The sequence below is a fragment of the Capricornis sumatraensis genome, chromosome 18 (genome assembly GCF_032405125.1).
Source record: "Capricornis sumatraensis isolate serow.1 chromosome 18, serow.2, whole genome shotgun sequence".
Lineage (NCBI taxonomy): Eukaryota > Metazoa > Chordata > Mammalia > Artiodactyla > Bovidae > Capricornis > Capricornis sumatraensis.
The window spans coordinates 69,253,540-69,271,647 of record NC_091086.1 but is presented as its reverse complement, the minus strand read 5'-3'; the positions used below and the strand labels follow the sequence as shown (position 1 = coordinate 69,271,647).

Below are 18,108 nucleotides of genomic sequence, written 5' to 3'. Positions count from 1 at the left end.
TGGAAACCCACAACAAATCAATTTAAGCCTACAAACGATTAGGTCGTAATCAGCGCTCTGAAGAAAAAGCAGCTGGAGGGATTTAGAGGACCTGGGACTTCGCTAGGGTTGCCAGGAAAAAACTTTCAGAAGCAGCACAACTCCGGGCTTCAGGGGGTGCAAATTCAGTGCAAGGCCAGGTCCATTTTCTTCTTAGGAGCTGCGTTAACTCTGGGCTAGTTACCTAAGTATTTGCGCAAACCAAGTGATCTCTTACATAAAGCTTGCCAAGGGTCAGGCACGGTTCTCCCTCAACCCGTAAAGAGAGATGCTAGTGTTATTATTGCCATTGCTGCAGACAGGTCACTTCCCCAAAGACGCAGCTAGAAAAAGAAGCGGAGCTGTGATTCCCCAAGCGGGACAGCGGGACTCCAGGGCCCGCGTGTTGGAATATCGTGCCGAACTGAATGAGTTATTCGCCGCAAGGCGCTTGAGAACAGCTCCGGGCGGGCAGAAACCAGGGCCAAGCACAAGCACGCACCGCAGGTGCGAACACTGAGCACCGAGCGCCAGGCCGCGAGCCCGGGAACCGGCTCGCGGATCCCCCGCCCCGCCGCGCCCAACTCGGACCGGCTGCTTCGGGGACTGACGGCGAACCCCACGCCGGGCCGGCGCCCTAAAACGCCCGCTCCCGCGCGAGGCGGGCCTCACCTTCTCCTCCATCCATCGCGAGATTTCCGGCAGTTAGAAAGCTGGAAGTGGACTCTACCACCTTCCCAGAGCCGGGAGGGGAACAAGGGAGAAAATAATGTTCTAAGTAAATAAGCTCCTCGTTGGGAAACGCTATCAAGAAACAGTCAATTTTCGAGCTTTAATGAATGTCTAATTTACATATATTCCTGGCTTTTGGATTCTAAAGTTCCCGTTGTGTCTTCAAACTTCCACCCCCCCAGAGCTTCCTGGATGATAGAAGTTTCCGAAGGTCGTTGCTTCCAGAATGTACTGTCTGGCGTTAAACTAGTCTCAAGTGAGAAATAGGTCTCGGGCGGCCTGCACTGCGCCTGCGCGAGCCCTTGCGCCCTCCCGCGAGAGGAAGGCGGGCTCTGGGTTCCGGCGTGGTCTCCGCCGGTTGAGAGAGTGTAACTCTTGCTGCCGCATCATGGCGTCCGTGGGGACCCTCGCCTTCGATGAATATGGCCGTCCTTTCCTCATCATCAAGGATCAGGATCGCAAGTCTCGTCTTATGGGACTTGAAGCCCTCAAGGTAACGGGCCCGGGACGCACTGGCGGTGGGATGAGGGGAGGCGGGCGAAGCCGGTGGTTCTGCGCCTGCGCAATGTCTGAGGCGTTTTGCCATGTGCTCAGGGGGGAGCTTGAGGGAGCCCACTCTGGTCTCCAGTCCCTCGCCCCGCGCCCGGGAAAATCGACGTATAAGCCTTTAGTCTCATTTGGGGATTAGGGTGGCCCGCGGGTGCTCTTCAGAGTTGGGTGGGGCGGCTTGAATTCTCAGGCGGTGAAGGCGCGTCCCCATTGGTTTCTCCAACCGAACAGTGTTTTCGTCTGTAGGATGCAGGGGGGTGTTCTCAGGTCACCTGCCCGGTTAGGACTCTGGCTCTTAACTTTCAGTCGGTGTCCCTGCAACGGCCTCAAAGGAAATGAGGGTCATTTTCGTCGTGGCATCCTAAAGGTTTAGCCATTGACAGCGTAATTTTATTTTTGAGTTCCTTTATACATGGCGTGTTCTGGGTGTGGTCTCGTAAAAGTTAAAAACGTACACTTTTAAGGAAGAAAATACAGCTGCAAGAGTGAAAAGTGGTCACCAATAACCGTAGTACAAGGCAGTGTGTGACCTGAATCACCAGCTATGGGAGGGCGTGCGTGCTGGTCAAAAGTCAGAGGGGGTCCTTAATACTCTGGGTAGAGGATTGGCTGTTGGTCCGGGACGGAGCGCTGTTTTGAACGGGAGAGAGCTAGCTGCTAGGGAGAGGAACAGCAAAAGCCGGAGAACGCGTGGCACCTTGGAGGAGGAGACAGCAGTCTGGTTTTAGCAGCATAGTCTGAGTTGCAGGGGTTCACACAGGTGGAAGTTCTTGAGCGGCTTGACGTGACCGTGTTATCCTCAGGGATGGGAGGGAGCCGTTGCAGGGCGTTTGGACAGAGTAACAATTGAAGTAGAACTGTGCCTGAGGAGGTGGCATTGGGGTGGAGTCCATGAAGTTGGTGTGTATGACCGTGTCATCAGGTCTGAGCTGTCCCTTAGTGTCTTGAGGTTTTACAGGTCTGTCCCGGGCTGTTGGACTTAGGGCAAGTTACACCTCCTTTCCCAGTGGGGGCAATACATCCCTGTCAAGCAGAGGACAAGAATTAAATGGGGTAACTTAAGTGGTCACCCAGCCTTTGACCAGTGGTGGGCACTCAGGCCACTTGTGTTACATGTTCAGTTCTGTTTTTCATGGGAAGCAACCAGCAGAGAAAGTAACACCCAACACATGCACCCAAAATACCAGTATAACAGAAGCCACAGGTGATTTTGCCTCTGCCACATCTTTGAAATCCTCGGTCTCTTGAGACAGGTCTTAGAGAGAAACGTGGCCCCAGAGCTAGTAAAGAACAGGACCAGGGTTCAGACCCGCCTCGTCTGACTCCTTGGGGCTGATCTGCTTTGTTGTGAGGTCTGTCCTGTACTGGATGCATAGCAGCACCTGGTCTCCACCCTCTCCGGTCCCTCCCTGATTGTGACAACCAGGGATGTCTCCAGGCATTGCCGCATGTCTCCTGGGGGCACGTTCACCCCTGGTTAAGGACCACCTGTTTGTGGTCATTATTCTTTACATATTTCATCGTGCAGACCTATCAGTCAAAGATGTATTTTAAGAATAACCATTATTTTTACAAACCTAGTGAACTTTGTGTCTTGTTAACCTGTGAGATGGGGTGACAAGGGAAGGCTGCACAGAACATTGCATTTGAACTGCTTTGTAAACTGGTCAGGATTTAATGAGCGGAGGTCTTCATCAAGGCTTCAGGGGTCAGAGGGCATGTTGGGGAGCAGGCCTTGGCCGCCCTCACTGGCACAGAGCGAGGTCTCAGACTTTGAAGAACACCTGAAACTTACAGACTTGAGAGTCAGAGTACTGGTGACTTCGTTTAAGGGCTGGGGACTGAGGAAAACAACACGTTCGGAAAAATGGATGACTTAGCTGGATGAATCTGAAGGATCAGTGAATGAGAGACCCTGGAAATCTGTGTGGTGTGGTGGATCAGTTAGGTTGGTGTCAGCAGGAATCGGAAGACAGGAAATGAGGTATTTGGAGGCAATATGAGTGTAATTATGTATGGGAAGGGAGAAGGATGCATTTGGGCTTCTGTTATTTTCAGCATTGACTCCCTTGGTGGGCAATTCTTGATTGTGGGTTGTATACTGACTGGACCTTTGGGGAGAGGAGTTGTGTATGTCAGGACCTTTGGGGAGAGGAGTGTACAGTAAACCATGGTGTGACATTTCGGGGTGTTGTGTGTTGACGGCTGCACTCCTCACGTGGAGTCAGCTTCGTATGGTCCTGCACAGCCCCTCGGGTCAGACTGTCCCTGCTCTTGCCTGTAAAATGGGCCTGGAGAACCTGCCTCGTTAGAGGTGTTGAGGGTTACAGAGCGAGCACAGAGCACTTGGCTCTGTTGTTTTGCACAAGAATTGTCTTCTAACACTAGGAGTTGTGCAGTTTTCACAGGTAGATGTGGACCTGTCTGCCGCCTTTTTTTGAGAATAGAAGCTATGTCATGAGTTTTACAGCCATCAGTTATATGTTCTTAACTTAAAATTATGTCTAACTTGAATATTGGCTTTTTCTTTCTCATTTAGTCTCATATAATGGCAGCGAAGGCTGTAGCAAATACAATGAAAACATCACTTGGACCAAACGGTAAGAAACTTAACATTCTTGTGTTTTTCAGGAAAGTTGTATAGGATATTCAATTCAACCTGTTGACAGAAAGTTAGGAGACGGGGGGGCTCATCCTCCCCCTAATATGGTCAGATGTTTAGGATGTATCCCAGACCTTCAGCACAGTTAAAGTCATCATGCTACATCCAAATTTAGGTCAGGCGTTTTTTCCACTTAACATAATTTCATTAGCATTTTCCAAATCATAGCTATTGTCTTTTGCAACATTATATTTTGTGATGTTACATTTAGTGATGCTCCATAATTTTTTTTTTTTTTCAATTTCTCTGGTTTTAGCCATCATTAAATTGTTCCAATGTTTTGCTTTAGGTTAGCCAATCTAAAAAGGTCTTCATGGAGATATTCCTTCATGTATGTTGAATTATTTGTAATAAGCTCCTAGATAGGTACTGGGTCAAGAAGTCAAGGTAACTGTTTTATAGGTTTAGTGTAAGGTTTTTAGTTTTTTTCACCCTCAGTCATTTTAAACATGGTTGTCTCTTAGGGCTTGATAAGATGATGGTGGATAAAGATGGTGACGTGACTGTGACCAATGATGGCGCCACCATCTTAAGCATGATGGACGTTGACCACCAGATCGCCAAGCTGATGGTTGAACTGTCCAAATCACAGGATGATGAGATCGGAGACGGAACCACAGGAGTGGTTGGTAAGAAAAGGGAAAATGTCCTTTCTCGTTTGACAGGAGTTATTTAATATTAAGGGCTTTCTTGGTGGCTCAGACATTAAAGAATCCACCTGCAGTTCAGAAGACCCAGATTTGATCCTTGGAGCGGGAAGATCCCCTGAGAAAGGGAATGGCTACCCAATCCAGTATTCGTGCCTGGAGAATTCTGTGGGCAGAGGAGCCTGATGGGCTACAGTCTGTGGGGTTGCAAAGAATGTTACAAGCCTAACACGCTTGCTGAGTGTTTATTCTGAATCACATCATGGGGAGACAGTCTGACAAATCCATGTGGAAGGACACGATACAAGACAAGTGGCCCAGGCGCTTCAAAAGTGTCAGTATAAAAGAAGAGGAAGGGGGTGGGGAGTCAAGTTAGGCAGCTCATCTGGATTCAGGGAGCTCGAGAGAAGCGACAGCAGCTCGAATGCGTGAAACCTGGCTGGGTGCCAGATTTCTTTCTCTCGGCTCTGAAGGATGTTTGGGATATGTGGAGTCATTTGTAGGTCATGTATTAGTATCTTACCAACGTCAAGATTTCCTTAAAAAAAAAAAAAAAAAAACAGATTTCCTGAGTGTGACAGTTTTGTTACAGCGATGCAGGAGACTGTGCCTGTCCTTAGGAGCTGAATGTTAAAATATTCAGGAGTGACATGTCTGATTTAATAAGTAAACTATTCATTATATTACTCTTGAAATTTGTTTTCAGTGTTTGAAAATTTAAGTTTGGGAGAATTGATGAGATGAATATCTTCAGTGTTATTTTTTCTGCATTTGAAATTTGAATTAATTAATTCAGCAAATATCTTATACATTCATTGGGAACCAAACACTGTTCTGGATGTACTTGGAGTGCAGCAGCATTCAAACTTAATTTTTGTGATGCTAAAATGAGAGGGGAAGGCAACAGGTTATGGGAGGGATAGTAAACAAATTTTATTTAATACTGTATAATGCCAGCATAAATTTCACTGAATAGAAACCCTTGGCCTAGGAAACAGGAAGTTTTTTTCCCTTATAAAAATGTTTGTGTATTACATTCTTTGCGTTCTGTACGTCACTGAGAGTTGAGCATCCATCTGTGTACCTGTTAGAACCAAAACACGAGGCTCCATTTTTAAGGATGGCCTCTACCTCTGAGACACTTGTAGCTTAAATCTGGAACCTTGGTATTTCCAGGGCAGCATCTCATGTGTTTTGAGTTCTAGCGGTTTCCTGAGCCAGGTGTGCTGTCTTATCCGCAGTCCTGGCTGGCGCCCTGTTGGAAGAGGCCGAGCAGCTGCTGGACCGCGGCATTCACCCCATCAGGATCGCCGACGGCTATGAGCAGGCCGCCCGCATCGCTATCGAGCACTTGGACAAGATCAGCGACAGTGTCCTTGTCGACATGAAGAACACTGAGCCCCTGATCCAGACGGCGAAGACCACTCTGGGCTCCAAAGTGTGCGTGTACAGTGCGGGGCTGCAGGGCGCGTTCGTGCAGGAGGCTGTGGTCGTGTGCTGGGTCTTAAAGACAGCTCAGAATTATCCACGGTGGCTTCATACTGATTTAATGACTGCCTTCTGGTTTTGTTACTTGGGTTTACTTTCTCTTTACTGCAGATATAAATATGGGCATTTTGTGTTTTTGTTAGAGGCTGGATTTCCAGGTTTGGTTAAGTCCCCTTGATAGTTTTTGTAAGCTATTTAGTTCTTTATTTCTGAAAATAGGCTAGGGTGGTAAAGGATCCTACTAGTGGGCAGTACTCATTTTTTCTAACACTTTCTACCATTTCTTTGCTAGGAAGCATTTTAATGGAGAGGTTCTGCTCCTTATTCATTCAACAGGGAATTGAATGATCCAGAATTTTAGTTTAGTATGAAGGGGCAGTCTTGAAATTGTCTTACACGGGCTGTTGCTAACATGTACATAGTGCTCATTACTTGCCAGGCCTAGAGCTAGAGTCTTGGAGACACAAAACAGCTCTTGCCCCCTGGAGACTCAGCCGCCTCAGCCACAAGACAAGCTCACCTTGAACAACAGTGGAGACTTAGGGGCTCTTGTTAAAATGTAGTATAAAAACCTAATGTAAGGTACCTTATTGCACGGTTTGTCTTAATCCACATCAATTTGGGAAGTATTTAAATTTGTGCCCTAAAGGATGACATGGGCTCAACTTAGAGGGTGGGGCAAGTGCAGCCAAGTTGCCTGCTTCCTTCTTTCCTCTGTGGTGCCAGCTGCCTCCTTGTCGCAGGTCTGAGCCGAGACCACACCTCGGAGGGGTGACTGCCCGGGGTGGCCTTTATTGTAAGTACAGCACTCTGGTTCTCCTGGAAAGAAGGCTTTACCCTTTCTTGAAATGCACACATTCTGTGTTATTGCTTTCTAAGTTGACTCAGCTTTATTTGCAAGTCTTTAGAAAACTCCGGTATGCGTAGATCTTTTCTATAGAAAACGTTCAAATGGACCAACAAGGGCCAGATACACTCAACATATTTTGAAACATTGTTTGTCAGTTACTTAGGACACACAATGTTTGTAGTTTCTCGGCTATCTTTTCCAGGTAACTTAGGATTCCAGGTACTGTATTTGGAGGGCTACAGTTGCTTTGTGGTTTTTTCAGAATCAGATGGGAAATTGAACAGTCGCTTCAGATGTTGAGTGGGGCACGTCCCGTAGATAAGATTGGCTTCTCCTTGGTAGTTTCCTCTCTCTCCTGTTTTGACTTGAAAGTGTTAGTGCTATTACCAAGTAGTGGTCTTGGTAAATTTTTGGTTCTTGACATACGTTAGTGGTCTCTTCGTGTACATTCATAATGGAAGAAAATAGTACAGTACAGTTATTAACAATTTTTTTCCCATCCCAGTTTATGATTCCCTTTGGAGTCCCTGGACCCGGGTTAAGCGTCCCTCCCCAGACTGTTGAAAGTACAGGTAGTGGTGACATTCTTCCCTGGGGACGCTGAATATGTTAGTTGTGTAACATACGTGTGGGTCATGCTGTGCCGTGCTGTCTGAGTTTTGCAGCGTGTGTTCTTTCTGGCTGCAGTCACTGTCGCGTGGACAGGAAAGGTCAGTGTTGTGTGTCCCCTCAGGGTTAACAGCTGTCACCGGCAAATGGCCGAGATTGCCGTGAATGCCGTCCTCACCGTGGCCGACATGCAGCGCAGGGACGTTGACTTCGAGCTCATCAAGGTAGAAGGCAAGGTGGGCGGGCGGCTGGAGGACACCAAGCTGATCAAGGGCGTGATCGTGGACAAGGACTTCAGTCACCCGCAGATGCCCAAGGTGAGCCGTGCCTCCGTGGCATCAGGCCTCTCCCTCTTGAGCCCTCCAGGTAGTTCATAGGTCTCTGTCTCTTCCTGCAGCAAGTGGAAGATGCTAAGATTGCAATCCTCACGTGTCCATTTGAGCCACCAAAACCAAAGACGAAGCATAAGCTGGATGTGACATCTGTGGAAGATTTTAAAGCCCTTCAGAAGTACGAAAAGGAGAAGTTTGAAGAGATGATCCGGCAGGTGCGCCTTAAGACTGCTCCTAGTGAGATTTAAACTAGAGCTGACAGAACATAGCCACTTGTGTATTTCTTTCTCTTCTCTGTACTTTAATGCTCCCACCTACATACCCAGCTGTGTTTCTCGCCTTGGTTTCAACCATTTTTCCAATAGAAGAGCATAAAAAATACTTCTGTTAACGTGATTGTGGCATTTCTTTCCCAGATTAAAGAAACTGGTGCTAACCTAGCTATTTGCCAGTGGGGCTTTGACGATGAAGCGAATCATTTACTTCTCCAGAATAACCTGCCGGCGGTTCGCTGGGTCGGAGGACCTGAAATTGAGGTAGGAGGCCCCCTGCGAGGAGATTGCATGCAGGGCTTGAGCTCACAGAACATCTCTGCTCAAAGCCCCTGTGACCTCGCCCTGCTGTGGTTCCCACACTGTGCTGAGGCTCCAAGACCAGAGGCTGAGCTGCAAGGGGGGAAATGGTAGAATCTTCCTGCTGTTTGTGCATGTGTTTCTGGCATTCCATGGCATTTTCAGGTGCTTTCCTTTCTCACTGCTGTCTGCTTGGCCTTCTGAGGGGGCAGACTGGTTGTGCACTTCTGTGTCAGCCTCATAAACATTCAGAGTTGCCCAGAAATGCTGTGGCCCCACAGACAAGGCGTAGTTGGTCCTCATGGGGGCGGGAGGGAAAGGGGGAGAGCTGAGAGTGTGTGCAGGGTCATAGTGGCAGGTCACCCACCCTTCAGAACCTTGTTCCCTGAACGAGGCGTTGGGCTGGACCTTGATTCTTGGGCTGGATTTGGGCGGTGGTTCTAGGGAGCACGGCGGTCGTGGGTCACGTTCGGCTCATCTGTGGTCTGGTGTTGAGAGTTCCCTGCTCACCACGCTGGTCTCTCCGTTCCTCCCGTCAGTTGATCGCCATCGCCACAGGCGGCCGCATCGTCCCTCGGTTCTCAGAGCTCACAGCTGAGAAGCTGGGCTTTGCGGGTCTTGTGAAAGAGATCTCGTTTGGGACCACCAAAGACAAGATGCTGGTCATCGAGCAGTGTAAGAACTCCAGAGCCGTCACCATTTTCATCAGAGGAGGGAATAAGATGGTAAGGACTCGCTTATTTGTCCTGCATTTTTTCTGATTCTGGAATGTGATTGGACTTTTCACATAATGTATTTAGCTGGGACACTTGAAGAAGGACGGGGCCATCTTTCTTGGAGAAGCAGGGACACCTCCGGAATTCCCTAGCAGTCCAGTGTTAGGACTCTGCTCTTGCACTGCTGGGGCTTGGACTCGATCCCTGGTCGGGGAACTAAGATCCCTCAAGCCACGCAGTGCGGGCCTCTCCCCTACCCGCCCCCCCCGCCCCCCCAAGAAAAGATAAAATAAGTTTGTGTCACAGTGTAAAACCCTGAGGACCATGTGCCACTGTTGGGCCTACAGGGCACACTTTCCTTTCCTCAGTCTCAGGTAGAAACGCAGACCTGAGGGAGCGTGGGTGCGCTCTCCACTCTCCAGGGATGGGTTTCTAGTGCATCACGATGAGTAAGACTCATTCATTGTAAGGCTGTTGCTTTGTCTTTTTTGTTTGACCCCCTTTACCACTTGGTCATATGTCCTGGAGTGAGTCCTAGGCTTACTCCAGTATTTTGGGAGTTTTTTCCCTAAGTACATTATAGGGAGGAAAAGTAGAATGAAGATAGGACCGTTAACTTGGGCAGCTTTGCTTTCCCAGATCATCGAGGAGGCCAAGCGTTCCCTTCATGATGCTCTGTGCGTCATCCGCAACCTGATCCGGGACAGCCGCGTGGTGTACGGCGGGGGCGCTGCGGAGATCTCCTGCGCCCTGGCAGTCAGCCAGGAGGCCGACAAGGTGAGGGCCTGTGACCGCGGTGTGTGACCGACTGAATGGTGTGCGGCGGGGGCTAGACTCCGGGCCTTTGATCTGAGCTGATCCTTGTGCCTGAGGATGTGGATGTGGGTTACCACAGGCCAGCGTCTGTCAGCCTTTTTCAGACTGCAGCCTTGACACAGATCTCTGCACACTTAGTATTAACTGGAATTGAGAATTGCTTAGATGTTGTAACTAAAGGTGCAGCAGGAAAACTGGCTCTCTTGACTTCTGACATGTACCTTCTGCACCCTCGCCCTGTAGCTGCACTCATATGACGGCCTGTTCTGAGGACTCATCCTGAATTAGCTTGTCCAAGGGTGTCATTCTGTAATGTCCACAAATAGCTGCTGGGGGTTCTGTCAAGTACGCTGACGTAACCCTGTGCCCTCGCAGTGCCCGACCCTGGAGCAGTACGCCATGCGCGCCTTCGCCGACGCACTGGAGGTCATCCCCATGGCGCTCGCCGAGAACAGCGGCATGAACCCCATCCAGACCATGACCGAGGTCCGGGCCAGACAAGTGAAGGAGGCGAACCCTGCCCTTGGGATCGACTGTCTGCACAAGGGGACCAATGGTGAGGCACTGGGTGCAATCTGACCTAAGCTGGGGAATTATTGCTGCATAGCGTGTACCATGAACTGGTCCTGGCTTTTTAAATTGTTGAACACGCTTCAGGTACCCAGGTCCTGAGTTTTAGTGTTTGGTATAATTACCTGGGGAATTGTTAGGATGCTGGTTTTAGCAAGCTACAACAAAAAAATGCAGTGCAGTATTTATTCCAAAGGTGATTTCCATTGTAGAAAATCATTCCCATCTCATTTCTTTTATATAAATGTCTGTCAGTGAACAGCTGTGAAATTGACTTTCAGTTTACCACTGATTCTGTGGGTGCGTCCCGTAAATCAGAGGGTGTTTTATAAATTGAGTGTGTACTGTGGCTTCATAGCACTTCATCATTCATTGCTGAAACGGTAGCACAGCCCTAGCATGTGGGATGGTGGTCCTGGTGAATCCCCAGATTCTGTACTAGTTGGGCCATCTCTGAGGTTCTGTCTCAATCCTGACCACAGAATCTGATGGCTTATTTTTTTTTTACTCAGAACTACAGGTGTATTCTGGATTTCAGGTTAGCAACCTGAGGATTTAGTAACAGCAGCAACTTCTTGTCAGGCAGTTTACATTTCTTTAACCTGAATGTCTGTGTTTTTGCTGAAGCAGCTTTCCATGTCAGGCACCATCTGATCTGACTTCGGGCTTACTAACCGATAGCGTAGGGAACTTTGTGGGGTGAGAAGTCACTGAATGATTGCCTCTTTAGCAAGTCACTGAGAAATTCACCCTGTTATTGAAGAGGACTCCCTGTCCTCCGCAGTGTTCCAGTAACCAGGCCCACATTCCAGAATGTCCTGGGAAGTAATGAAATTGTATTCTTCTGAAAACATAACCGAGACTAGTGGCTTTCAAAGTTCTGTTAAGTTTTACTTTGATTGATAAATAGGAACAAGGTATTAATGATAACGGGCTACCCTGGTGGCTCAAACAGTAAAGAATCAGCCTGCAATTCAGAAGACCTGCGTTCAGTCCCTGGGTTGGAAAGATTCCCTGGAGGAGGGTATGGCTGCCCACTCCAGTATTCTTGCCTGCAGAATCACCAGGGACAGAGGAGCCTGGCGGGTTACAGTCCATGGGGTCCCAAGGAGTCAGACACGACTGAGCGACGTTCACTTTCCATTAATGATCAGAGTATGCTGTTTTAGAATAATGAATTTGTGTCTTTCAGATATGAAACATCAACATGTCATAGAAACTTTGATCGGCAAAAAGCAACAGATCTCTCTTGCAACACAAATGGTCAGAATGATTTTGAAGATTGACGACATCCGTAAGCCTGGAGAATCTGAAGAGTAAAGAGAGAATTTAGAGTAAAATGAGGAGTAAGATCCACTCCTGTGACTAAATAAATGGGGGTCTTGTGCTGCATCTACAGCTATTTATTGTTACGTCCCGTATCAGACACTGTCGTAGATGCTGTGACAGCAGTAGCTGTTTGTAACCATAGTTTCACTTGTTAGAGACACGGAAGTGTAGAGGTGATCTCACAAGGTTTTGTATTTGTTATATTAAAGGGAACTCTAAACAGCCTTTATATTCTGCTCTTTAAGTTAAACATTCACTATAACATTCATCAAATGCCTTAATTGAAGGGGTTTGAGTTTAATTTTTTTTTTTTTTTAAATGTACGCCCTGTTTTTAACAGTTTTAAACGTTTGGTTTGTCTCAAGATTTACTTTAACATTGAGGAATATGGGCTTGGTCCTATTAAATTTATTTAAGTGCTGCATCTGTCTAAATGGGTGAGTCTTTGATTGTGGAGACCCTTCAGAGATGAGTATCCACCACACGACTGTGGGCTGTCTTCTGTGCTGTTCGGTTATACTGACTGGGGTGTTCCCACAGTGCTGAGTAGACCAGCATTAATGGTGTGATCTTCACACAGCTCCCTGGCATTGTCCTGGCCTGGCTCCACCCAGAGCCCTGGCCAGCATCATGCAGAGAAGGGCCCCCCCTCAGGTGCTTAGAAGGTCATTCAGAAGCCAGTTGGGCTTTTCTCCAGGGAACAAAACAAGTGAAGGTTAGAGTGAAACAGAAAAAAAGGGTTGAGTGGAAGGAAACACCTTGCAATTACCATGTGTGTAGGTTGGTATTGAGTTAGTTCTTCTTACTGTGGGTTTGATCCCTGGGTCTGGGAGATCCCCTGGAGGAGGAAATGGCAACTCACTCCAGTCTTCTTGCCTGGAGAATCCCCATGGACAGAGAAACCTGGTGGGCCATGGTCCATGGAGTCAAGAAGCAAATCTCCGTGACTTGGCAACTAAACAGTACTGGCTCACAGTGGCATAGCCCTTGGCAGAGGCCAGGCTGTGCTCCGAGCGCTTCACCTGTTACCACCGTGTGTTGGGAGAAAGCCTTCTTACTGTTCACATCTTACAAATGGCCTCATTGGCCAGCATCTTCCAGCCAGCATTCAGTGGAGTGGGGTCAGACACCCTGGCTGACTTCTCTGGGGTACCCCCTCCCCGTGCTGTTCTGCCCCCTGCTGGCTTGTGTTTGCTTTTCTAAAAGCATGCTGCTTAGAAGATGTGATGATGAAGTGCACTCTTGTGCCACCAGGGGAGAGAGTTTGGAGCCGTTAGTTTCTCCTGGGAACCTGGACGCTGGCCAGTCTTAACTGTTGGGTCGTGTTTGCTCCATGTTAAAACATTGGTGGTTTCATTAGAAAACTTAGCAGGGAACACTAACATTCTTCCTGATGAACGTACAACCTAGTATGTATCTCATCGTGAAATGGCCTCTGAAGTGGCTCGATTATTATTTACTACCTGTTGGGTGCAGCGTCAGAATGCATCGATTTCAAGTTTGGTTTCAGTGCAGACACAGACCGACTCAGATACTGTCTTGACCTAGTTGTCTGGATGAGTTGATTTACAAGGGCGGATTTCAGCCTGTGAAGAACATCCAACAGCTTGCTTTGAACCGGAGTCTCTTACGTGAAGCGGTTTGTGGTTGAGTGAAGACTTAACCACTCCAACAGGGAACCACAGACGTTCTTGAAGGGTTTTGGTTGAAAGAAACTGCGTAGTTGATGAACAAACTTGTAGATGTGTTGCTCACATGCTTTTGATTCTTTCCAGAAAAAGCACCTCTTCTAGGTACCACGTTGCCCTTTATCTTTCAATTCCAAGTGGCTTGTTTACATCCCTTGTGCTCTGGCTGACCCCCATCTCATGCCTGGAGGAGATTGCAGCCCATTCCAGTATTCTTGCCTGGAGAATTCCGTGGACAGAGAAGCCTGGTAGGCTACAGTCCATGGGGTTGCGAACAGTCAGACACAACTGAGCAACTTCACTTTCACCTTTCACTTTCATGTATTGGAAAAGGAAATAGCAACCTGCTCCAGTATTCTTGTCTGGAGAATCCCAGGGATGGAGGAGCCTGGTTGGCTGCTGTCTATGGGGTCGCACAGAGCCGGACACGACTGAAGCGACTTAGCATGCATGCATGCATAGGAGAAGGAAATGGCAACCCACTCCAATATTCTTACCTGGAGAGTCCCAGGGACAGGAGCCTGGTGGGCTGCCGTCTATGGGGTTGCACAGAGACGGACACAACTGAAGCAGCTTAGCAGCAGCAGCAGTATCTCATGCCAATAAAGCCCTTGACCCTGAGGCCACATCCCCACACAGTACCCAACACTGTCCTGTTGGTTCCCAGTTCCTGCACTTCCAGCTTTATTCAGTGTTTCAGGGGTTGGAGGCGAGTTCTTTATTGTTTTCTGGCGATGCCACTCAGCTGCTTTATTGTTTTCTGGCCATGCCACTCAGTTTCTAGGATCTTAGTTCCCTAGCCAGGGATAGAACCTCAGCCCCTGGCAGTGAAAGCAGAGTTCTAACCACTGGACCACCAAGGAAGTCCCTATTTGATGTTTGTTAAATGGCTTGATCTTTAATTACAAGCAATCACACAGAAATAGAGCTTCCCAGGTGACTCAGTGGTAAAGAAACTGCCTGTCAATGCCGAAGACATGGTTTTGATCCCTGGGTCGGGAAGATCCCTTGGAGAAGGAAATGGCCATCCACTCTAGTATACTTGCCTGGAGAATCCCGTGGACAGAGGAGCCTGGGGGGCTACAGTCCATGGGGTCGCAAAGAGTTGGACACGACTAAGGGACTGAGCACATGTTAGAAGCAGATAGGAGAACTTATTGTCTGTCCTCTGTAAAGAAAGGCATTGAGGTTTGTAAAAGTGGAAAATAATGCTGCTGCTCCCTTTTTTCATTTTGGAAAATATAAAATTACATTAACACATTGAATGCCAGTTAGTGTAACTGGCATAAACAAGCAGCAGGGGGTAGGGCATTTCGCAGGTCTTGATGAGTATTCCCGGATCTTGAAATCAAAATGTTTGAGAACTGCTCTGTTAGTACGTCTGATCTTCATGAGTAGTGCTGGTCATGGACAGATTCAAGAGGTGCTACATAATTTGCACCAGCCTGAAATAAACTCAAGTTCATATAGCAGATGTTTTGAAGATAAGCACTAAGAGCTTCATCAGTACTTGCATTATAATCTTCAACTCCTGTTTCAAAAACAACTGAAGTCGACCATGTGGACTTCCAGCTTCCGTGCTCCCACCTAGAGTCTCACGCACCCACCCCTTCCCTGTGGTAGGCAGGAATGTACACCAGGGTTCAGCCTGGTGGTGCAGTCAGTCAGACACTAATCCAGGTGCTGCTGTGAAGAGACTTTGCAAGTGGAGTCAAGTACTAGCTGGCAGACCTTAGAAAGCTGATGTGGGTGGGCCCCATGCAACCACAGCAGAAGCGGGGCCGGGTAGGTACGAAGGACTGGACGCCCACCTGCTGGCCCTGAAGGCCTCTAGGTCCTGAGGAAGGAAACAAGAGCTCGGTCCTAAGCTGCAAGGAACAGTTGGTCCTTAAACACAGGTTGGGGCGCTGACCATCTGTGCCGTTGAAAATGAAAGAAAAAATTACAGCCTGTCCTCCATGGGCTCGGTTCTGCATCTGAGCATTCAGCCAACATCAAACGTAGTACTGTTGGGTTTACTATTGAGAAATCTCGTTTGCAAAATCTGCAAGAGGACTCTTGCAGTTCAAGCCTGTTGTTGATAAGTGAACTGTATCTGGAAGCGAATCCTCCCCAGAGCCTGGCCAGCCAGCATCTGCACTTGGACCTCAGGAGACCCAGAGTGGAGAAACCAACATAAGCCAACCTGGGCTTCCAGTCCACAGAACCATGGGGTCATACATCTGTCCTTAAGCCACAGAGTTTGTGCGTGTCTGTCACACCAGCACTTTCTGGGCACCCGACAGGGTCACACTTCTGGATTCTTGTGGCCGGTGGGCCATGTAAGCAGCTCCGGCCCATGAACAGAAAGAAGCATCATTTCCAGGGCAAAGCACTGACGCGCCATGCAGGGCCCCATGGGGCACTTCCCTCTGGGCTCAGCCAGGGCCTGCTCCAGGGCGGCCTCCAGCCTGGCCGCTGGAGGTGACAGTGACAGGAGTTTCTGCCAGCAGCCACGGGCACGGAGCAGGAGTGAGCTGCCCTAGGGCAGGGCTGGAACCTCTCTGCATCCTCACCCTGCCCTCTTGAAAGTGAAAATGAAGTCGCTCAGTCATATCTGACTCTGTGATGCCATGGACTGCAGCATGCCAGGCCTCCCTTTCCATCACCAACTCCCAGAGCCTACTCAGACTCATGTCCATGGAGTCAGTGATGCCATCCAGCCATCTCATCCTCTGTCGTCCCCTTCTCCTGCCCTCAATCTTTCCCAGCATCAGGGTCTTTTCAAATGAGTCAGCTCTTCACATCAGGTGGCCAAAGTATTGGAGTTTCAGCTTCAGCATCAATCCTTCCAATGAATATTCAGGGCTGATTTCCTTTAGGATGGACTGGTTGGGTCTCCTTGCAGTCCAAGGGACTCTCAGGAGTCTTCTCCAACACCACAGTTCAAAAGCCTCACTTCTTCAGTGCTCAGCTTTCCTTATGGTCCAACTCTCACATCCATACATGACCATTGGAAAAACCATAGCTCTGACTAAACTGACCTTTGTTGGCAAATTAATGACTCTGTTTTTTAATTTGCTGTCTAGGTTGGTCATAGCTTTTCTTCCAAGGAGCAAGCGTCCTTTAATTTCATGGCTGCAGTCACTATCTGGAGATGGTACCCAAAAAATAGTCTCTCACCATTTCACCTCACAGAACAGAGCAAAGCCCTCTGGGTCCTGAGCGCGGGCTCCGCCGCCCCTCTCCTCTGCAGCACCCGTGAAGGCAGGTTGACGCACACAGTCAGAAGCAACCACAGCTCAGCCCCCTGACCAGCACCTGATGACAAGCCCACACCCATCTGCAAAATAATGTCACTTTCTTCATTTTGTAGATTTCCCATTGAGAAGAACTAGAGGGTGTGAGTGGTCAAGAATCCGCCTGCCAGTGCAGGAGATTTAACAGACACGAGTTTGATCCCTGAGTCAGGAAGATCCCCTAGAGGAGGAAATGGCAACCCACTCCAGTAGTCTTGCCTGGGAGATCCCATGGACAGAGGAGCCTAGCGGGCTACAGTCCGTGGGGTCACAAAGAGGCAGACAACTGAGCACCTAAACCACCACCACCAGAGGTCAGAGCATTAGGGCGTTTCCCAAAGCCACACGGGAGCTTGACACGCTGGGGCCTGGATACTGGGACCCCTCCCCGCCCACCTCACTCTCATCCTGCTCCACACCTGCCTCTGCCCACGTGGGGCACAGCCACCTGGCAGTTGGTTCCCAAATCCCAAGATCCACGTGGGGCTCCTCTACTGCCCACCCGCCAGGAGGCCTCCACTGGGCCCACCCTGGGGTGCGCCGGGAACCAGTCAGTCCTGACCATGGACCCCCTTCAGCTCAGGCTCACTCAGCCTCCTTCATGGCAGGAGGACAGCTAGGGGGAGGAGAGGCTGGGTTCTGGGAGAGCTCCCTCCTAACAGAAATTGACAGGATTTCCCTCCCTTCCCACGAGGCCTGGAGGAGAGAGGCCCAGAGCAGCAGGCACCTACCACATCCTGACTCCTGAGCCACTCCCGGTCCGTTTAAGGGTGTCTGGGGGAGACTTCACCATCACTCTCTTTACTGTTCAGTCACTCAGTCATATCCGACTCTGCAACCCCATGGACTGCAGCACGCCAGGCCTCCCTGTCCATCACCAACTCCCAGAGTTTACTCAAACTCATGTCCATTGAGTCTGTGATGCCATGCAACCATCTCATCCTCTGTCGTCACCTTCTCCTCCCATCTTCAATCTTTCCCAGCATCAGGGTCTTTTCAAATGAGTCCTCTCTTTGCACCAGGTGGCCAAAGTATTGGAGTTTTAGCTTCAACATCAGTCCTTCCAATGAATGAAAGATGGACTGGTTTGATCTCCTTGCTGGTTCAAGGGACTCTCAAGAGTCTTCTCCAGCACCACAGTTCAGAAGCATCAATTCTTTGGTGCTCAGCCTTCCTTATGGTCCAGCTCGCGCATCTGTACGTGACCACTAGAAACACCGTAGCTCTGACTGTCTGAGCCACTGTTTGTTAG

The 18,108-nt window shown here is 48.9% G+C and overlaps 1 protein-coding gene across 2 annotated transcripts; it reads left to right on the top strand.

Moving 5' to 3' along the window:
* Positions 1 to 1,087: 1,087 nt before the first annotated feature.
* Positions 1,088 to 12,296, top strand: CCT5 (chaperonin containing TCP1 subunit 5). Of its 2 annotated transcripts, XM_068990510.1 has the most exons (11): positions 1,088 to 1,243; positions 3,839 to 3,899; positions 4,426 to 4,590; positions 5,850 to 6,048; positions 7,680 to 7,872; positions 7,953 to 8,102; positions 8,304 to 8,423; positions 8,999 to 9,184; positions 9,815 to 9,952; positions 10,367 to 10,547; positions 11,754 to 12,296. In XM_068990510.1, exons 1-11 carry the CDS (start codon positions 1,139 to 1,141, stop codon positions 11,879 to 11,881), a joined length of 1,626 nt encoding a protein of 541 aa, XP_068846611.1. In that variant the 5' UTR covers positions 1,088 to 1,138; the 3' UTR covers positions 11,882 to 12,296. The 2 variants fall into 2 exon arrangements, with proteins under 2 accessions (XP_068846611.1, XP_068846612.1); XM_068990511.1 differs by lacking the exon at positions 4,426 to 4,590.
* Positions 12,297 to 18,108: the final 5,812 nt, after the last annotated feature.